The sequence below is a fragment of the Dipodomys ordii genome, unplaced genomic scaffold (genome assembly GCF_000151885.1).
Source record: "Dipodomys ordii isolate 6190 unplaced genomic scaffold, Dord_2.0 Scaffold13, whole genome shotgun sequence".
Classification (NCBI taxonomy): domain Eukaryota; kingdom Metazoa; phylum Chordata; class Mammalia; order Rodentia; family Heteromyidae; genus Dipodomys; species Dipodomys ordii.
The window spans coordinates 17,948,017-17,970,511 of record NW_012267229.1 but is presented as its reverse complement, the minus strand read 5'-3'; the positions used below and the strand labels follow the sequence as shown (position 1 = coordinate 17,970,511).

General features: G+C 47.2%; 1 protein-coding gene across 2 annotated transcripts in view; it reads left to right on the top strand.

Annotated features, from left to right (window-relative positions):
• Tti1 (TELO2 interacting protein 1) overlaps positions 1-8,760 on the top strand; it is a 41,563-nt gene extending 32,803 nt beyond the window's left edge. For both annotated transcript variants that reach the window (XM_013010913.1, XM_013010914.1), the window contains exon 8: positions 8,099-8,760. In XM_013010913.1, the coding sequence (XP_012866367.1) occupies positions 8,099-8,381 (283 nt within the window). In that variant the 3' untranslated portion in view covers positions 8,382-8,760. The remainder of the gene's footprint in view (positions 1-8,098) is intronic.
• Positions 8,761-22,495: the final 13,735 nt, after the last annotated feature.

Below are 22,495 nucleotides of genomic sequence, written 5' to 3'. Positions count from 1 at the left end.
TGCCAACAGTAGCTACGCTACCTTTCTGGCCATGCAGGTACTGGATATCACTATGCTTAGTCCTCAGTGTGTGTTTGAGTGATACCTGTCCAGTCCTTTCTGCCTGGCCCCAGTATATAAGAGTAAGCCACTCTAGTCTAGGAGTTGGGCAAACCTAGGTTCAGATCTTATTGGCTGTGTGACCTTGAATAAGTGACTTAGTGTCCTTTGCCTCATTGTCTCTCAATAAATAGGGTGTTAATAAAAGGTAGGTACAGGTGGTTAGAAAGTCCACACTGTGTCCAGTCTGCAGATTATTGTTGAGCTTCTGTATGCCAGGTCCTGTTCTAGGCACTGAAAATAGAGGAAACAAGACAGGAGGTCTCTTCCCTCAGGCATTTCTGTTCCAAAGGCCTGCCCGTGTGTAACACACACACACACACACACACACACACACAGAGGCACTCATGCTTGCAAGTCTGCTTGTCTTTACTGAAATATGAACTGGAGTTTTTCATCTCAGAAGGGTCTTTTTCATGTTAATTGTGCTGTCTCTCCCTACCCCCATTTGTGTGGGAAGTCAGGATCAGGTTTGAAGGTTCATTTGCTGACTGACTTCCCTGCGTTCTTTCTAACAGTAGGATTCCAGCCCATCAAAGAGCCAACCGGTGCCTTCAAACCCTGGACAAACACAGACTGGCGCGGGCTTTTTTATTTCATCCCCACCAGAGCCCAGCTCCTCTCTCTACCACACACAGGCCTGTTCTGTTTGAACAGATCAGGAGCCACAGAGGTGATCCGCTAGTTCAGCTGAGCTTGAAATGAGGCGCTCATTCCCTTAAATGGTACGAGCAGCTTGTTTGAGGCTGGGCTGCAAAGCTGTTTCCCCTCAAATTGTACCCAGCATGGAAATGAGAGCACTCCTCGTATTTTTCCCTTTGACATTTGATTAATAGTTGACAAATCCAGACCAAGTAGTTAGCTTTCCTATTATCCATCTTTTGACAGGCATTGCTGCATTTCTTTTCAAGGCCCATTGTTCTAAAAATACATTCAGATCTAAAGCTGTTCGCTGTGCACATATAGGCATGATTTTATGGCATCAAAGATAAGAGACATCTGCCGTGCAGATTACAAACAGAGTGGGTTGCCGGGTTTCAGATCTAAAGGCAAGGACCTCTGTGCTACTTAAACCAAATGCTCCCAGCCCTTTCTTTCCCTGCTTTCTCAATGGTGTCATGTAACAGACAACCTGGTTTCATCCTCAGGGACAGATGGGGACCAGGATGCTCTTGATGGCAGCTCCAGCCCAGTGGCTACACTGCCTGTTCAAAGTGCTTTCACTTATCCAAAACCTTGGCATACCAGAGGGCAGCCATTTGCAGGATCTGTCTTCTGTCTCAAACACCTAAGAGGCTGGAATAAATGACAGAACTTAGAACCAAGTATAGTGGCCAAGGAAATGGCCTGTCTTATTTTATGTATATTTCATTGAAAAGATAGGGAAGGTGGATGCTGGGAGTCCAGCTAGGGTCTTGCCCATGCTAGACATGCACTGTCCCGATGAGCTATACCCACATCCCTATTTAAAAGATATTTACTGTATTGAGAGTTGTGAAGATTTTACAGATGCATACTGAGTTAATGTAATCATCATGTGACCACTGTTCAGCAGTGGTGTTGCCTTGAGCAAGTTAGCTTATTCTACAACACTTAAGTAAACATGCTACAATTATCACAAGGCTCGGTAAAGTTGTTTATATTCATTTTGTTGTTGTTGTTGTTGTCGGTTGTGGGACTTGAACTCTGGGCTTGGGTGCTGTCCCTCAGCTCTTAAACTCCAGGCAAGCACTCTACCGCTTGACCCACAGCGCCACTTCTGGTTTCTAGTGATTTATTGGAGATAAGAGTCTCACGGACTTTCCTGCCGAGGCTGGCTTTGAACTGTGATCCTCAGATCTCAGACTCCTGAGTAGCTAGGATTACAGGCATAAGCCACCAGCGCCTGGCTGTTTATATTCATTTTTAACAGAAAATAACACAGTTTAACATCAGTAAGTAATAGTACTTAGTCATTAAACTTCCTCCTTAATTCCAAAAAACAACTTGGAACATCTTAAGTTAAATGTATATAACAAGGAAAGAAGAAAATAAGTGAAGGAATACTACAATGAGAAAAAGAATGGGTGAGGAACCAATGTGAAGCCAGAATTGAGGGTAGTGAGTGCTGGGGAACAGAGAGTAGAAGCCCTGTGCCCTGTGCCCTGTGCCCTGCACCCAGCTGGAGCCAACTTTGGAAATGGCTCTGTGCTTCTTTACACACCAAGCAAAGAGGAAGTGGAAGCTGTTTGCAGCTTCCACTGACTACTGGAATGAAGCTTCAAAAAGAAAGAAGGTTTCTCAGAAAGCATAGCTTTGCCTTATGAAAAGGTCTCTGCAGTCCATCTTAGAGGAGCAAGGAGCTGCTGTGAGTAAAGTCTTCAACATCCTTGCAGTAGATACAGAAGTGTACTTCTGCAAACCGCTTCTTCTGGCTCCAGTTGCTGGGGGCTGTTGGCATAGTGCCAAGGCACAGGTTATAGGGAAATCATCCAGCGAGGCAGGGGCAAAATGTACCTTCCAGGAGGACGGGCCACACTGTGTGCAGCTGAGCGTGCTGTCACCAGGGCCAAGGCCCTAGCCATACAGAAGGCCACTTTGAAATCAGTGCCCAGCACTGTCATGGCATCTAGGCCTTGGGGACCTGGAGATGAGAGACCTGGCCAGATGGAAGGGTTTGCTTTTAAATCCTGCCCAGTGGGATTTCTACCCTTCAGGGTTCTGGATTTTTTCTGAAGTGTCTGCAACAGATCGGGCCTCTCAGTGACCTAGCCATTTAAATACACACACATCAATAGAGTCACTCCACTGCACTTACCATACTTTATCTTGTGGTACTTCAGGGCCACGGTTAGCATCGTACATTTCTACTGGTGTTTATGGTTTTAAATCCTGCCCTCATTACATTTGAATATGTTTTAAGGCAGGTCTCTGTGAGTATGTATGTAGAGTTCGATCGATAGATGGATGGTTTAGAACAGGTAAATATAGTTAGGTCTACGGATACATATGGCTACAAAGGTAATTGGTAGTATTTATTTGGATAGTAAATGGTTGCTTCCAGTCATAATCCTCCATTTCCAACATTTAGAAACAAAAAAACGACTTCCGTGCAGGGAAAGATAGCTAAATTGAATAGCAAGAAAGGACAGGCTTGAAATACTGGTTAACCAATGAACCGAGACCCATTAGAGTAAATTACCGAGTATGGAAACATAGCCCCACTGCTTGCTAGCTGGGACGCATCGACACCCTGAGCATCCATTTATTTAAAAGACAGCACACAGCCTCATTTGCAGCTTGGGCATGCACGGAGTAATGGGGGAAGAGATGGCCAGAGAAAAGAAGGGTGTGGAGGCTGTTCTGCCAGAAAGGATGCAACTAGCAAGCTAAAATAGCTTTGTGGATTTGCCTGCCTTCCAGCGAGTGAGTTTATTTTCTGATCACATTTAATCGTGCCCAAATAGAGATAGCCTGTATCATGTTCCTAAGGAGACATCCGGAATAACTTCTTTAGAAACCCCAAATAAATAAATAAATGAGCAGATCACAATGCCACAAGTCCTTTTCCACTGGCATTTACCCCGACAGCTCATGAGAGCATTTTATAAATCCAGAAAGAGACAAGGAACAGCAGATCCCTCAAGCAAGTAATTGACAGAGAAAGAATAGCCTGTCACAGGGGAGAGCCGAGAGCCCTGCCTTTCAGTTACAGTTTACTTAGCTTTGCTGGGCCTCGATTGGCTGGAGGTTTTCTAGAGCTCACTTGGAGCTGATGTTGTCTAGACATTGATGGCAGGGACACCCTTTAGAAGGTGTGCTGCTGTAGCACAAGGGCACCATCCTGGAGAGAGGGTGGGATCCAGCCCTCCTGCTGGAGAACTCTGCCGCAGACTGAGACTGGAAGGGTTCTTAGAACTGTTCTTGTCCTGCCCCAGCTCCACTCACACAGGATTTCCAGGGATGGCCCTCACCTTCCTGATCTTGGGCCTCTCTGCTGGATCCACCTTTCCCATTGCATAGGACCCTAAAACCACCTTTGTCAACCCACCTTCATATCCCAAGATCTTGCCCAGTGGCTGGACTGGGTACTAGGAAATGTTTGATGAACTACAAAGAGGAGAGCAGTCCTAGTTGACCAGCTTCCCCCTCCTACTACCTCCCCAGGGGTCCCCCCCAGCCTGTTCCCCCAGACCTGATTGTGAGGAATGAGTGCCTGCCTTTGTTGGTTTGGCATCTGGAGTTGATTAGGTACTCACTGATACCCGCCAATCATAGATGGGGCTGAAGTGCAGGGAAATGGCTGCCTGCATGAAGTGAAATTCAATAAAACCGCATTTTAAGTGAAAAATCAGTATAAACACCAGGCTTCTTTGCCATGGAAACAGAGGTTGCTTAGAAACTGCCTAACAGCGAGTTCTAAATTTTTTAAAGTCAAGTTATCATTTAAGCTACACGGCCCTACAGGTTATTGAGAGATAATCACTGGCCTCAGGACACGCAGAAGCACGGGGCACAGCCGAGTGCCTCCCTCTCTCTGAGGACCAGGTAATCTCTTGATAACTGTGCTCCCAAGAGCCACTGATTCAGGCCTGGGGGAAGGAGAAAGAAATTTTTGTTTGGGAGTTAAGTAGTGTACACACACACACACACATATATTTTAAGTGTTTCTCGATGGATTTGAAAAAGATAGAACTGGCCATTTGGCTTGCTCAACAGCCATCTCTGCCATGTGTGAAGATGTATTAGGGACATTTTCCAGGCGGTTACTCCAGTCACTCCAAAGCAGAGGCCCTGCCTTTGTCTTCGAGCCTCTGATTATGCAGAATGGGCCTGTGAGGACTTGGCCTTTTGCTTTGGGCTCCTGGCTTTCTGGAGAGATCGGCTTCAGCCCAGGCTGGATAAGAACAAAGCCTAGCTGCAGTGCGCCCAGACCTGACCTCCTGGGCCTCAGTCTCAGCCCCCAGGGGCTGAAACCAATAAGCATCCAGGTTCAGAATTTGTCCACATTTAGAGTTTGGCGGGCTTCATGCCTTTCACCCAGCGAGAGCACAACCGTCCCCTCGAGCCATCTGCCTGCATGGCACAGGGACTGTGCCCCACATCAGGTGTGCAGCGGGCCAAGTGGGCCACATTTCCTTTTCTTCCTGAAAACAGACAGAATTAGGACCTGTTGGCTGAGAATCCAGTCCCCAACCAAGGCAGAGTGGAGGCATTAAGAGTGAGACAAAAGACAAATGTTTTGCCCTTTTCAAAGCATCTAAAGACTGTCCAAGGTGGGTGGTGCAGCTGGAGTTGGTAGCGAGAATCATTCCTTAGACAACAGGCAGTCTCTTCCTCTTTCTCTGTCTCTTTCTGGAGCAGTGTTTTTATTATACACCCCAAAGTGTTTTCCTGTACCTCCTCTCTGCAGAGCCTTGGTACAAACTTATAAGGAGGATGGGCTGCTATGATGGTTCTCCCTGGGGAAAAAAATGGAAAAAGGTTCACAAGACAAAATAATTTGTTTTACACTAGAGGTGGGAGAATGAACTCGTTATGGCTGCCAGCCATGCCAAGGCATTTCCGCCTTTTACAGCACAGAAATTAGACCCCAAAATAATTCTTCCAAGAGTTTAGCCCTTACTTAATAAAAGAAGGTGAACTTTGCTTCTCTGTTTGCATTTTATTTGGAGACCTCCCCAGGCAAAGAGAAGAGCTGCTTTCCTTTTCCTGTGCTGCCAGCTTGTACAACGTCCACATTTTGCATGCTAAAAAGGGCTCAGAAAATGAATGGTGCCACGTTTTCATGCCACGTCTCAAGTCACAGCACAGCTGTGACTGAACTGGGCCGTAGCACCACTTTGCTGCGTGTTGCCCAGATAAAAATATTCCTTGAAGCGAGAGCACCATGCTGTAGCATGAGAAATTGTTCCAGTTCTTGAAAGGGGGGAAAAAAAATCAAATGAAACCATTTGCATTCTAACAGTTTCTGGCACCAAGGGAAAACTGTCAACTGTGTCACGTGTAAATAGAAATCTACTTCCCATTTTTGGTGCGTTTCTTTATCATTTCCCTTGCCACTCTAATTATCAAAGATATTTTTGTTTTTAAACAAAAATTGTCTCCCACGCAGGCCCCATCTCCTTTCTGCAGTGAAGTGGAAACGATGCATTAGAATATTCTAATCACTTCTCCAGTAACTGCTGCACAGGTTAGAAACACAAGATTATTCTAAGCAAACAGAACTTCAAATTGTTTAGGCATACAACAGGCCCGGAACATTTTCAAAATGTCCCTCTCCTCCCACCCCACTCCCCTGACCTCCTTAGCCTGAGTCTATTAAACCCAAGAAAGAAAACGTTGGCTCTTCAGAGGTGAGATCAGGTCCCTGAGGACCCAGGCTTTTCAGATTAAAGAAATTAGAAACCTGAAAACTAGATTTTACTTAGCAATCATTTAATTCCTACTTGGTGCTCAAAAGTATGCCAGAGGCTCCTAGGAATAATTGGGAAGAATAAGATTTAATTCATTAAATGGATACTGTATCCAGCTGTCCCTGGGTAGCCAGTGCGGGGTGGGTTGAGGGGCCCTCACAGATACCACATCTGGGGATATTCAGGTCTCTTCTATAACATAGCCCCCGATTTTGTAACAATGCAAATGCTATGTAAATAATAGCTATATTGTATTGTTTCAGGAATGTGCAAGGAAAGAAGTATATATATGTTCAGTACAGATGTGGGTTTTTTCACAGTATTTTCAGTCCATGCCTGGTTGAATCCATGGATACAGAAGCTGGCTTGTCTGTTGGTTAATAGAGATCATGCATGCTAGACTCCGTAGGTCTGATCTGCCTTTTAAACCTCAGCAAGACCTTTAGTGAAGTGTACCTCCTATCTCTGGCAAACAAGAAGCCTAAACTAAACAAGTTGTATAATCCCCATGGCCAGTGATTCCATTGGTGATGCAGGGTCTGCTCATCTGTTCCTCTTCTACCTTGGTGATAAGCGCTTGGCCTCCCTCTCTCTACTCATAGAATGTAAACATCCTGGGAGGAATGTCATCCTAGGCCAACCTAGTAAGTCTGAGACCCTGTTTAATCAGCAAGTATTTACTGAATGCTTACCATGGACCAGTGTCCCAGAATAGGAGCAAACATGGTTCCTACCCTAAGAAAGCTTCTCTATCTCAAGAGGGCGGGCAGTTGATATGTGCAGGAAAGGGGTTCTGAGAAATGGAGCAGCCTACCTGAATAGAGGGGGCAGGTGATGCTGGGCTGGGGGAAGCATGGCCTCCTGCCATTGACCAGCCACTTTCAGCCTATCATGAGATGTATGTGGAGACTGGCCAGGATGGTGCCCCTGGACATATGGTGGATGGTTCAGAAACAGGAGCTGAGCTGAGAAGAAACAAGATTGTGACTCAAAGTTCAGGTCAAGGCAGTGAACCCCATTCTTGGTGGGCATCTGATCAGTGTTGTGCCAGAGATCACCGAGGGGGGCTGCTCTAGGAGAGGAAAGGAGCCCCTCCCTGAGCCTGGGGAGAGCATGTAGTCTTTTAGACCTGACCCCTGGGCAAATGGTAGTCAGGAAGGGTCCAGAGTCCCCATGGGGATCTGGGCACAAGGAAGCTGGGAGGCCTGTCCAGGGCCCCCAACAGGTCATGGAGCCCTGCTCCTGAGCTGTAGTGAAGGGTAAGTCCTGTCATCTTTTTCCTTTTCAAAAACTCCAGCTTAACACTCCACAGTTCATCCTGGAGCTTTGCCAAGAGCTTGTTTAATATCAATATTGTTCTCCTCGGACTAATTACTATTTTACTCTATGTCAATGGATATGAAACTGTTTACCTTTATTTCTGTTGGGCTCTGGGACCATCCTAATGGTACTGTCTTAGGAACTGGTTTGTTCTGTTATCTGAAGTGATTTGCTATGGGGATCAATTTCTTCTTGAGAGTTCAGTAAACAGCCCCTGGGGTGTCCCTCCCTTCTCCACTCCTGCCTCCCCACCTTGCCCACTCATGTCTGGCCTCTCTCCACAGCGTCTTCCTCCACCTGATGAAAGTGGACCCTGACTTCACATGGCTCCTCCTGAACCAGCTTTACTGCCCCCTGCAGTTCACCCCTCCCCACCCCCGCCTCCACCCCGTGAGGCTGCAGGGGGCCCCCACACAACAGAACCCCTACGCTGCCAATGTGTTCTACCTGCTCCAGAAGCTGGGGTGCCCATCACAGGTAGACGCTGCGGCCTCCCCTCCCTGCCAGCCAGAAGCTCGGCCAAGCCACCCTGCGGACGCCGGGGCAGCAGCGCTGAGAAGACGGTGAAGGTGGATCGATGTGTAAATTGATCGATCACACAACTGCTTAGAAATTGGACTGAAGGAAAGTAGCTGACTGTTATTTATATTTCATACCTCATGTTTTCAAATGACATTGTCTGGTGGCTCTAAGGGTTTTTAACTCCTTAGTCTGCTATCTCCCCAGCCTCATCTGCCTCACTGGCCACGCACGCGCACGCGCACACGCACATACCTGAGTGCTCAAGGCCAGCGGGCTGAACATCTCATCTAAGACCCTTGGGAACTCAGCCCTGCCCCCTACCCAAGCACCCCCCCCTCCTCAGTAATGAGGTGGGACGAATTTGTTGTATCTAACTCGTTCTTTTGAAGGAAAGGAAGTAAAGGTGCTTCTTGGATGAAAAGTATGATCAAGAGCCCACTTTGAAGTTTGTTACTTAAATGGGGTGATTTTTTCAAATGAGTTCTTTTTTTTTGAATGGGTAACACAGAGCCACAGTATAAAATCCAAGTCCTGCAAAGCAACCGTTCCCAAGCCATCTGTGTTTCCTCCCCAGAGGCAACCAACTCATAACGATTGTTTTGGATACCTTTTTAACTAGGAGATTGATTTCTTAATTTTTTTTTAAACTATGGATAATAATGTAAAGAAGCCAAGGTGATAGCCTTTGAGTATAGCTTAGTGGTACAGCACTTGCCTAGCATGGTCAAGGCCCTGGATTCAATACCTACCCACCCACCTAAAAAAAAACCCTGTGCTGCTGGGTGCTGGTGGTTCACGCCTATAATCCTAGCTACTCAGGAGGCTGAGATCTAAGGATTGAGGTTCAAAGCCAGCCCGGGTCAGAAAGGCCATGAAACCCTTATCTCCAATAAACCACCAGAAAACTGGAAGTGGTGCTGTAGCTCAAGTGGTAGAGCGCTCGCCTTGAGCTGAAGAGCTGAGGGACAGCGCTCAGGCCCAGAGTTCAAGCCCCATGACCGACAAAAAGAAAAAAAAATCCCTGTGCTCACATTTCAAGTAATCACTGTCAGCATGTGGCCAGCCTTGCTTTGTGCCTAGTTCTGCCCCACCAACCCTCATTATTTTCAGACAAATACAAACTATTAACCAAGCATTTTTCTTTCTTTCATTGTTTATAGTCCTAGGGGTTGAACTCAGGGCCTAGTGGCTTGGTAAGCAGCTACTCTACCAATTGGGGCAATGACCACAGTCCCTTTGGTGTTACTTAGTCATTTTTCAAATAGGATTTCATGCTAATTTTACCCAAGCTGACCTCAGGCTCGAATCCTAACTCTTGATTCCAAGTAGTATGGGTTACAGGTATGTGCCACCTGTAACAAGCTGGACTTGTTTTGGTTTGGTCTTTTTGCCAGTCCTGAGGCTTGAACCCAGGATCTGGACGCTGTCCCTGAGCTGTTTTTGCTCAAGGCTAGCACTCTACCACTTAAGCCACAGCACCACTTCTAGCTTTTTCTGTTTACGTGGTACTGGGAATCAAACATAGGGCTTCATGCATGCTAGGCAAGCACTCTACCACTAAGCCACATTCCCAGCCTCTGAACTTGTTTTTTGAGATAAAGTCTTGCTAAATTTTTGCCTGAGCTGGCTTTAGAACAGCAGTCCTCTAGACTGTCTGTATCCCAAATAGCTAGGATTTTAGGTGTATTCTACCACACTTGGCCCACCCAAAATTTTTTAAAGGTATGGCCATAATACTATTAACATATCTTTTAAAAATAAGATTTATCTCTTAATATCATCAAATATTCAGTCATGGTCTTATTTTCTCAGTGTATTTAGATCAGGATCAAAATAGATATAGATATCAATAAATAAATCTCTTAATCCTTTTTAATTTCTAGATTCCCCCTTTTTAATTTCTAGATTCTCTCTTTCCTTCCTTTGTGTGTTTTGGTGAGGAAAAGAAACTCATTTATCCTGCAGCATGTTCTACAGTCGGGTTTACTGATTGCATCCCTGTGGGGGTCATTTCACAGCCTCTTCCTGTCACCTGTATTTCTTGTAAATTGGGAGGAAGACAGAGCAAGAGTCTTGAGTTTGATTTTTTCCCCCCTTGGTCTTGTGTCTTGGTTGTCCATAGGTAGCATTATTTACTTTGGCCAGCAGAGCCTTTAGTATCTGCACTCATCAGGGATTGCCAAATGTGCCTAATTCTACCATGCCTGCTTGCTCTTAGTTGGGATAGTTGTGTGAAATGAGGTTTCCCTTTCTCAAGAAAAGGCAGAACGGATACCTGGCTTTCTCCTAGCTGAGGAATTGAACACAGAGTATGTAAGTTTAGGCATGCAAGGTTACCCACGCATGCGCTGTAACTGTAAGAGCTCCCTCACTAGATGCATGGCAGAGTACCAGCTGGGCAACTCTTGCAGCAACATAGATGCCCCAAGCTTGGGACACATGGGAGGAAGGCTCCCCAGCCTGTCCCTGTCTCTCCAGGGCCTGCCTTGCCAGGGCAGGATGTCTGGCTGGGGTGTAGGTAGCAGCAGCCTGGCTCTGGTCTAGCTCTGCCAGTTAGATTCCAGGGACCCCTCATCCAGGGGCCTCAGTGCTCCACCTGGAAAGATGGAGGGAGAGGGCACATCTGCTTGATCTGTGATGTGGGTCCCTCAGGCCTCTGATGAAAGCTGAGGACCCTCTCCCACTCCCTCTCTGCCACCCTGGAAGGCACTTCACCCTCTCTGCCTGCAGGGCCCATGTGGTTGACCTCACAGAATTCTGTGCCGTTCCAGAGGCCCCTGTGACCCTGAGGGAACCCCAGCCAGGAGCCCATGAGAGCGCACCATGCCATTTCGCTCTCCTCCACTTCTAGAGCTCTGGGATGATTTCCTTCGGGAAGGGAAGAGAAATGCCCTCTAATTGAGGGGCTGGTGAAAGGAGCTGTGTTCCCAGCTCCAGTAGGGGCACAGAGCCATGGCTAATTCAATCTCTCAGGCCTGACAAATGAGAAAACAAGTCAGAAAGGTGGCGTGACTTGTCGAGCATTACATAGCTGCTTCCCTAGACATTAAAACGGCCTTCCTTCCCCTAGTGGCTGGGGGTGTGACAGGCAGTAGCGTGGGAGTGGCAGAAGAGCATTGGGGAGCTGTCCAGGTGATGATGAGGGTCAGAGGGCTTGCCACAGTTGTCCAAACCCCAACCTCTTCCTCAGAGTGAAGGTGTCCTGACCTCTTGTTTTTTGATTCCTGCACTTGATTTTAAAAAAAAAAGTGCTAGTGACTCACACCCATAATCCTAGTACTCGGGAGGCTGAAGAGGATCATGGTTCAAAGCCAGCTGGGTCAGGAAAGTCCATGAGACTCTTATCTCCAATTAAGTACCAAAAAAAGAGAGAGAAAAAAAGCCAGAAGTAGAGCTGTGGCTCCAAGTGGTAGAGTACTAGCCTTGAGCGAAAAAGCAAAGGGAAAGCATCCAAGCCTTGAGTTCAAGCCCTAGGACCAGCACACATACACACGCACACACACACATACACATACAACCAATTATAGTGCCTCTCTGTTATTCCTGCAGCTTTACTTTTGAACCTGTAGGGCTGACTCAGAGTAGGCCTTGTTGGTATGCTCATCACACAGTGATTCTCTCCCACTGCCCTTTTGAGGCATTCTAGCACCAGCACCAGTACAGCTGTGACTACACTTAGGGGGTGAGTAAGAGCATACACAGAAGGCGGTAGACTCTGAGTTTTGGACACCTCTGTTTGAGGTGTGGCTGCAGAAAGAGGTTCTAAAAATTTCATACGCATCTGGCTGGGGAGCCTCAACCGTGTCCTCTGGAGGTACCATCGTGTGGAAAAAAACACGGGGATTCAGGTGGTCATCCGAGCTGAGGTGAACTCTTAGCTTCCCCTGAATGGCTATGTGGCCTTGCGCAGGCCATCTGACCTCTGAGCTTCATTTCCCATCACCGAAATGGCATTGCTGCTCCTGCCTTTCCTGCAGGTGTTCCGGGTATCAGTGCTGTAATGTCTATAAAGCTTCTCCCACAGTGTCCAGGCTTCGTCTTTCCTGCCTATTTGCCAGCCTGCTGCCCATAGCTTTATTAAAGATGAGCCACATTCTTCTCAGACTGGCTTAATTAAGGATGTTTATGATTAATTCCCAGCATGACCCACCCTGGAACTTAAGGGAACTGCATGAGGGAGAGAAAGAACCATGGAAAGCTTCTCAGAGGAAGGGAAATCCTGTAGGACAGGTAGATGCGGCAGGCTGAGAGGTGAAAGTACACCCAAAGGCACAGGCACACCTGCCAGTGACTACATGCATTCTAATTCCTGTTGGAGTAACAGGAGACCACCCCAGATACCACAGGGCACACCCAGCATCCTGACTCCACCCTCTGATGCTGCTCTCCCTGACTTACCTGTGTGCTCCAGCAGCCTTTCTCCTTGAAGTGTCCACACGCCACCAGCACCAGCCTGTGTTCTTTCTGCTTAGCACATCTGGGAGTCATGCCTCCTCTGAGCAGCTCCAGCTGAAGCCCAAGGATTCATGCTCATCAGATCAGACCTGTGTCAAATTCAGAGCAGGCGTTATCATCCCCTGCAACAGGTGCCAGGTGACAGTCATGGCAGAGGCCAGCTGTGAGGCTGGGCAGGCCAGAGGTCTCTGTGTCATCTTTGATTTCTTTTTACATTCTTTAAAAAATACAAAAATCACCCAGGCAGATGGCTGATGGGTGGCTCATGTCTGTCATCCTAACTATTCAGGAGGCTGAGATCTAAGGATCATAGTTCAAAGCCAGCTTGGATAGGAAAGTGCATAAAACATCTCCAACTAACTGCCAAAAGGCTGCCCTGGGTTCAAGCTCCAGGACCAGTACACACACGCGAAAATAATTTTTTAGCTCAAAGGCCTCAAAAAAAAAATAGGCCAGTGGTTTGATTTCTTCTCTGCTTATTCTTTCCTGTACTCTTGGACCTCAGAGTTCCCCAAATGCTGATGTGCAGTATTTCCATGAACAGGTCTAGGGTCAGAGGTCAGGATAGCTCACCATCAATGTGAATACAGAACAAATCTGGTTATATAGATTCCCCCAAATGGAAGGGCTGTCCCAGGGAAGGAAATGCCAGCGAGAGGAAGAGGAAATGGCAGGCAGTCACCACCAGAATCTGTTACCTGTGATGTATGGCGTGGGGTGGAGGTTGTTTGGAGGTTTCAGAACTGAGGCCATATTCACAGGAGTCCTTGAATGCCGATCTGAGGATCCCAGCTATAAGAAACAGGTAGGGGGGCCTTGGAAGGGTCTCAAATAAGTGAGAAAATGTAGGAAGATTTGTCCTGTGGCAGCATACAGGAGAAACTGGAAAGGAGAGAGACTGGCAATGAAACTGTATTTCTGAAAGTCCCAGTACGAGAAAATGGACCTCTTCCATCAACCCCCAAACTGTTTGACAAGCCCTGGTTCATGAGCAACTTGAGGCACATAAATATGTGCTTTAAAGTTTAAAAGTAAGACACGAGATGAATAGGGCCTCTGATGAGGCTTCCTGGGCTCTATTCTGAGAGTGGAGAAGCCCTGGAAACAGATTTTCCTGCACCTCCAGCCGTGATGCACAATGCAGGGCCCCTCTGCCTTTGTGTGGCTCCCCCCTCAGTGCTCTGCTTTGGGCTTGATTGGGAGCCAAGTGCCCCGATTGCCTTTCTGCCAGAGTAAGGAAGAGAGGCCAGATTTCAGAAAATAATTCTGAGTGATGGTGGACTCTGACCAAGTGCTGATTGCTTTATAAATGGCATTCTCTCCACCCCATCCCAACCCCCACCCCACCACCACCACCACTGGAGTTTGGATGCAGCAGCTTTTCGAATTACGTTTCCAAAGCAGCCTGATTTCCCACAGGAATCATCTCCTAGATTAGGAGCTGGTCTACCTTTGCTGACAGTTTTACCCAGAGTACAAAGCCTGTCTTGCAAAGGACGAGGAAGGAGCCATGCCTTCCTCGCTTCAAGGCATTCGGTGCCCAACCATTGATGAAAATGTCTGAGCCCAGCCTCTGGGGCTGCCTGCTTTGGGGACAAGTAAGGGTTAATAAGCCCTGATGGATGGCTGCCGCCATCTCCCCCTCCCATCTTCCCTCCTTATGTAATTTGCCAGCTCCCGGGTCTCAGCCTACTCTCTCCACGAGTGTCCTCTTGTCCTCTGCTTCCTCCCACACAGGCAGGATGAAGTCGGGAATGAGGAAAGCGCCTTTCAGACTCTTCCCGTTTCCAAGGGAAAAGATGAGCACCAAGGGGCGAGGAGGAGGGGCTGGAGAAGTGGTGGGAAAGACGTAGCACTGCCCGCAGCACAGGGGTGCACCCCATCTTCAGGGGGCCCATCATGCCCCTTCTTGCCATACGGACCCCAGCCCAGGTTCTCATCTTGCCCTGAGCACAAAAGCCAGAACTAGGAATCCAATGATGCTGCATCTCACCAGGGACTTTGGTGTTTCCTTCCTCTCCCCAGGCCTTAATTTGTCCTGTCCACTACCTGAAGGGTTTGGATCGATCTCCAGGGATGGTGTGATTTGGTAATACAGTGTTGTAAGTATGAGAGATGGTGTGTGCATGGGTACAAGCTTGTTGAGGTCAGCGGAGCAGTGTGTGCCTATACAGCAAGATACACCTGCATAAGTTGTTCCCTGCAGGATCGTGCCAAACTGACAAAACCTCACCTTTTTTTTTTTTGCCAGGCCTGTGGCTTGAACTCAGGGCCTGGGCACTGTTCCTGAGCTTCTTTTGCTCAGGCTAGCACTCTGCCACTTGAGCCACAGCGCCACTTCTGGCTTTTTCTGTTTATATGGTACTGAGGAATCAAACCCAGGGCTTCATGTGTGCCAGGCAAGCACTCTACCACGAAGCCACATTCTCAGCCCAAAACCTCACAGATATTGAGTGTCCACACAGTGAAACCAAACAAGGATATTCTAAAGAGAAGGACACAAAGGCCCAATGCCAATGTGCCTCTGCTCATGTAAAATATTTAGTGAAAGGAACTTCATGAAATGGAAACAAGGTTTATTTTTTTTCTTTGTTGCTGTTTTTGTTTTCTTTTTGTCTTGTTTGTTCATTTGTCTGTCTTTGGGAGGGTAGGACACAGAAACTGTGAGAGACAGGGTGAACCAATACAGCAGTGGTACTCAATAAGCATACACTTATAGGTGGGGAGAGGAGGGAAGAACTGGGAGAGAGCAAGGGAAGAGGTGACATTGTCCAAAAAGAAATGTGCTCTTTACCTAGCTGAAATAACTATAACCCCTCTGTAGATCACCTTTATAATCGCAATAAATTATTAAAAATTCAGTGTCCTGTACGTGCCAGGCATTTAGGCCCAAAGCTTCACAGTAATATCTCAAAGACCAGAAGCAAAAGATTGGAACTAACCCAATGATGGCACTTAACCACCCATCCATAAAGGACCAAAACATGCCCACATCCCCTGCCCTACATGTGAATTCTACTAAAGCAAACATAAGAAGGAAAAGCCTAGGCACAAGGGGCTCATACCTCTAATCCTAGTTACTCAAGAGGCTGAGATGTGAGGGTTATCATTTGAAGTCAGCTGGGGGCAGACAAATCTGAGAAACTCTTATCTCCACATAACTAGCAAAAAGCTGGAAGTGTTGGTGTGGCTTAAGTGGTAGAGCACCAGCTTTGAACAAAAACGCTCTAAGCAAGAGTATGAAGTCCTGAGTTCAAGCTTCAATACCAGCACAAAAAGGAGGAGTGAGGAGGAGGAGGAAAGAAGAGGAAGAAAGAAGAGAAGGAGAGAGAAGGGGCTAAAGGAAGGAGGGCGATTGGCTACCTAAGTGGACAGTGGTACAGCAAACAACAAAATGCTGTCTGGATTTTTTATCTTTTTATGAGTCTCACTGTGGAGCTCAAGTTGGCCTCAGACTCTTGATCCTCCTGCTTTGGCCTCTCAAATGCTGGGATTAAGAAATTTACCACCATACCTGGCTCTGTACATCATTTTGAAAGAATTAACAGGTAGCCAGACATGGTGGCTCACAACCGCCATCCTAGCTACTCAGGAGGCTGAGATCTGAGGATCACTGTTCAAAGCCAGCCCAGGCAGGAACATCTGTGAGACTCTTATCTCCTATAAACCACTCAGAAAACAGAAGTTGTGCTGTGGCTCAAGTGGTAGAGCGCTAGCCTTGAGCTGAAGAGCTGAGGGACAGGCCCAGAGTTCAAGCCCCATGATTGACGAAAGAAAGAATTGGCAGTCAAGCACTCATGGCTCACAACCTTCCCAGGTCATGAGATTAACAACTTGGGAAACTGAGATGGAGAGAAGTAAGGTTTATGGCCAGCCTGAGCATACATTCAGAGCCTCTTCAGACTCAATAGCTGGGTATGGTGGTATGTACCTCTCCTCCAAGCTGAGTTGGAGGCTGAGATTGGAAGGCTTTCTCTTCTTGGCAAAAAAGTTCAGGAGAGTCCATCTCAACAGAAAGAAACAGAAAGGGAATAGTGGCACCTGTGTATAATCCCAGCAATTTCAGGAAGCTTCAAATCAGCTGACTATGGTCCAGATAATAGCTGGACATGATGCAATACCATATCCTAAAAATAGCCAGTGCTGTAAAGGGCTGCCTGCCTAGCAAACGTGAAGTCCTGAGTTCAAACGCCATTACTACCTCCACAAGATGGGGAGGAGGGAGAGAACAGAACACCAGCAGCTGCCCCAGTCATAAATGCACACATCATTTGACTCAGCAGTCCTTCTTTTAGGAATTTACTTGTCCTGTGTGCAAAGAAGGTGAAGAAAGTGTTTGTTGATGCATTGTTTGCATGAATAAAAGATTGGAAAGAACCTAAACATCCACCCAGAGAGCTCTGGCTAAGTGCGTGCCTCACAAATGCGTGTCTTTCAAAGAATGAGGTCAGTCGCTGTGTAGCCCAAGACACAGGATTGAAGAAAGCCAAGCCAGCAACATGCTGTTGGGGGAGGGGGAGCTGTATTGGAATCTCCAACAATCATGACACTCAAGAGTAATAGCAGGATGTTCATTCAAAAGGAAACCAGGAGACTCAGGGAAGAGAGACCCCAAATTCGAGCAGAGCAGCTTGCACTATTTGCCTGCCAGGCCCAAAAGGAGGGGCTGAAGGAGAGAGATGAGGCTTCTGCAGCATTAGGGTGTTGATTTGCAGTGCAATCAATGGGCCCAAGGTGGGCCTGGGCTACAGATGGTGCTCTGGTACTCAGCGTGCACCCAAGTGTGGCAGGCAGCATGGCCATAGATGGAGATGTGTGTCTGGGGCTTTTCTTCAGGACTCTGCTTGGATCTGGGTTGAAGCCCCAACCTTGCCACTTACCACATGTAGCAGTCAGGTGACCTTGCCTAGCCAGCTTTCTCTTCTGTAGGGTGGGGTGCTAAACTGGGATAAATTGCAGCTCTCCCCATAGAGGGTAACATGGGCTTAATTCATGCCAAACCCTGAGACGGGTATTTCTGAGATGGGAGGCACCAGGTCCCTGTGTGCAAGAAGGTAAGAAAGAGCCACTAGGGGAAGCCACCATTTCCCACTGGAGGGTGAGAGAGAAAGGGAGTGGGGGAAAGGGAGGGAGGGAGCTTCCTGGAGGCACCTCAGTGAAGAGAGGACAGAAGAGGAGCGAAGGCCTTGGGCAGATGCCTCAGTTTCCATAAATGGCTACCTGGCTGGCCTGGAGCTCTGTGGATGACAGGACAGAGCTCCGGGCAGCAAAGGACTATGGGAATTCCAGCAGCGGTGTTCTCACATTGGACCCCATGCCAAGGGCTGAGCCAGGTCTGATTGCAGGTCCCTGTGGCCTTCACAACCAGCCACAAGGTTGATACTGCATCCATTTTCCAGGGGCAGAAAGAGCTCAGAGAAACCAGGAGGCAGGTTCCTAAGGGCCAGCCAAGGGAGGACCAGGGCGGCAGGCCAGGGTGTTCCCAGCTGTGGGCCCCTGCTCAGTGGATGCCAAGGAAGCTGACTCCAACGGAGGGGTGCAGTCCTTGAGATCATACTCCAGGGTGGGAGGCCAGACTTCCCCAGAAACATTTTCATTTACTAATGGATTTAATGAGCACAGAACTTCCCATTTTAAACAAACAAGTGATTAGCATTGACTATAGACTTGAAAATGGATCCTAATGAATTGCTAATTAGCCTTCTCCTCTTCCTGGGATCTTTAGCTGGTAAATTCTTCTCTCCTTCTCTTCTCTCTCTCTCTCTTCTCCCTCCCTCCCTCTCTCCCTCCCTCTCTCTCCCTCTCTCTCTCTCTTCTTTCTCCTTCTCTCTCTTCTTTAGTCAATCACACTGAAATTCATTCATTCATTCACCAATCCATTCAATACACATTTCTAGAACACCTACTGTGTATTACTGAATTAGACAAGCAAAATCCTCTTCATAAGAAAGACAGCATTAATCAACTAAGCTCAAAAATAAAACCACACATTGAAGGACAGGAGCTGGGACAATATACAATAAAAATACTTGATCTTGTCCTGGGCTGGGGACTCTCTCTCTCTCTCTCTCCCCTCTCAAGGACAAGGTACACGAGCTGAAGACCATGTAAAACTTAACTAGATGAAAGGGGGAAGAGAAAGAATAGAGTGGTCCAGACCTCCAAAACAGCATATGCAAAGTTCCTGTGGTTATGAGTCAGGAAGAAAGAAGAGGCCAGTGTAAGAAATGCAGAAGACCACATGCACGCATATGTGTGCGCGTGCGCACATGTGTGTAGTAAGGCCAGGATCAAGGGTATTTCATTCTCATGCCGATCAGTATTGAGTGCTCAGCCCACCTGTCTCAGGTTTTAGCAATGTGTGTGCCCTGCACACTCTCTTGTATGCTGGCTTTACCTGAGGCCCTTCTATAGGGACGGGCCCTCTGTCAGCACACTTGGCAAGCAAGGTGTCCTGGTGAGTTAAGTGGGCACTCATGGAACTCTAGCCCCCTAGCCCCTGGGGTAGGATAACTTCTAGTTGTTTGTTGTAACCAAGATACCAGATTTTCCAGTGCGCTGGAGTCTGGCTAGTACATAGAGTGTAACCTGCTTTGCCATACACCCACTCTCTCCCTGGCTCAGCCTCCCTCTGCTCCTGCTTCCCTCCCAGGACTGCACTCTGATAATACCCTGTCCTCAAATCTATGCCCCAGTGTCTGCTTCTAGGTGGACCTACACAGAGATATCTTTTTTGTTGTTGTTGTTGGTCATGGGCCTTGTGGGGCTTGAACTCTGGGCCTGGGTGCAGTCCCTGCGCTCTTCCACCTCAAGGCAAGCGCTCTACCACTTGAGCCACATGTGGTGCCACTTCTGGTTTTCTGGTGGTTTATTGGAGATAAGAGTCTCAAGAACTTTCCTGCCTGGGCTGGCTTTGAACCGTGATCCTCAGATCTCAGCCTCCTGAGTAGCTAGGATTATAGTCATGAGCCACCGGCACCCGGCTACAGAGATATCTTTGAAACAAAATTCATGTTTCAAGCTTCCTCAGTGTCTCTGGTACCTTCTCTCTCTTCTGTTTCCTTCCCAGGTTGTGGGGTTAATGGGTCCTTGTGGCCTGGCTAGGGGCTGCCCAGCATGATCAGACAATCATTAGTCTCTTTCTTGGACCCCCTGCATCTGTTTATAGAAACTGAAGTGGTTTTCCTTGGGAGGCCATACTGCCCAGCTGAACTTTCTGCAGTCATGAGACTGTTCTAAATCTGTGCTATCCAATATGGTGATCATGAGTCATGTGTATCTGTCGAGCCCTTGAAATGGCGCTCGTATAATTAGGGAACTGAATATTTTATTAATTTAAATTTAAATAGATACATGTGGCCAATGACAGCCACAGCTCTGGGACAAATCCTCCACCCTTAGGCTACTTAGTGCCTGGAGATGAAGGTTCATGGGCTGCAGGAAGAACTGCCAAGTGCCAAGTAGGCCTGGTTCTCAGCAGCCAGTGGAGTTTCTTTAGATCACAAAAAGGCAGACTGCTCTGTGGGTCTCAGAGGGAGGCCAGAAGTATATGCCTACTTTTAGATCCAGCCATCAACTCCCTCTCCTTCAACCACCTTCTTCTCCCCAGAGCCAGGAGGATTATCTCTCTCTGTGTGTGTGTGTGTGTGTGTGTGTGTGTGTGTGTGTGTGTGTGTGTGTTGGCTTTCTTACTGGTTAATTGGAGATAAGAGTTTCATGGACCCTCTTGCCTCGGATGGCTTTAAACTACAGATCCTCATATCTTGGCCTGAGTAGCTAGGATTAAAGGTGTGAGCCACTGATGCCTGGCCAGCCTGGATGATCTTGAGGCCAAAGGTAGGACTGCTGTGTTCTGGTGGTCAGGGGCAAGAGGGATGACTCACACCTGGTCTCATCAGCCATGCTTTCTTCAGTGTTGTGACAGGTTTCCTATGGAGTTGCAGAATCAATGTTTTCTCAATGATAAGTTATAGTGAGCTTAAAATGCTTAGAGGCCAGGCACCGGTGGCGCATGCCTGTAATCCTAGCTACTCAGGAAGCTGAGATCTGAGGATCACAGTTCAAAGCCAGCTGCGCAGGAAAGTCTTTGAGACTCTTATATCCAATAAACTGCTCAGAAAACCAGAAGTGGCACTGTGGCTCAAGTGGTAGAGTGCTAGCCTTGAGCTGAAGAGGGGAGGGACAGCATCAGGCCCAGAGTTCAAACCCCACAACTCACACACACACACAAAAAAAATGCTTGGAGCCATTCAAGATGGAGTCCAGCTCAGAGGGATAGGTATTGGTCCTTCCTTTCTTGTAAACAAAAAACTGCTGGTATTCACCCAGGCACTCAGCTGGCCAGAATAAAGGCCATATTTTCCAGGTTCCCGGGCAGCTAGATATGGCCAGGGAAGTAAGCCCTGGCCATTATCACAGGATAGGACAGATACACTCATGTGATCTTCAATTTCAGGTGAGAATCCTTGAGAGGCTGTCCCTTCTTGTCCTTCCTAATGGCTGAAACACACATGTACACTTCTCTGACCACTTAGCCATCCCACTCAGGTATTTACCCAGGAGAAATGAAAACATGGCCGCTGAAAAACCTGCATGTGAATGTATCTGTAATAACAGACCTTTTACTTGTTTGTTGTTGTTGTTGTTGGTACCAGCCCTGGGGCTTGAAATCAGGGACTGGATGCTGTTCCTGAGCTCTTTTGCTCCAGTCTAGTGCTCTCCCACTTTGAGTCACAGTGCCACTTCCAGTTCTCTGGTGGTTAATTGGAGATAGGCGTTGCATGGATTTTCCTGCCCAGCCTGGCTTTGAACCATGATCCTCAGATCTCAGCCTCCTGTGTAGGTAGGATTACGAGTCTGAGTTACCAGTGCCTGGTATAACAGATCAATCATTTTTAACTTAAAGTTTTGTTTTTTTAAAAACAACATACTTATGTATGTTTATGAAAAGAAGATAAACTTTCCTTTGGAACTGAAGGCACAGGAACACAAAGGAAAGTAACCACACTAAATGTAAATGGACCAACTTACCTATTAAAGATGTCATGAGATGAAACTTTAAAAAAGAAATCAAAATCCATTTGTGTGGTCTTTCTAAAATACATCCAAGACAATGACACAACATTGTGTCATTGTCATCAAAATAGACATCCAAAAGATATCCCAGGGAAATTAATATGAGTGACCCAGTAGGAAATGTGTCATGCAACTAGAACCCACACAATGACAGGCAAAATAGAATATAACTCAAAAAGCACTGTGAGGGGCTGGGAATGTGGCTTAGAGTGCTTGCCTCACATGCATGAAGCCCTGGGTTCGATTTCTAAAGACTAGAACTGGCGCTGTGGCTCAAGTGATAGAGTGCTATCCTTAAGCAAAAGAAGCTAGGGCCAGTGCCCAGGCCCAGAGTTCAAGTCACAGAACTGGCCAAACAAAAAAGCACTATTAGGTGAAAAAAATATTGCCAATATATTTATGATAGAAGCAAGAATCCCACCAAGAAGGTGAAAAATCATGAACTTTAAAGCTGCCTCTAGCATTTAGACAGAGCCCCTTTTCAGCTGCGCTCATTCCAGGATTGATTGTTCATTAAACAAAAACTTCATGCAGGCTTAAGTCCCTTAATGTGGGCAAAGATGAAGCATGAGGACAAAGAAGATTAAAAAATAAAGTTGCTTACTGAATTATTAACCATCGAGCTATGG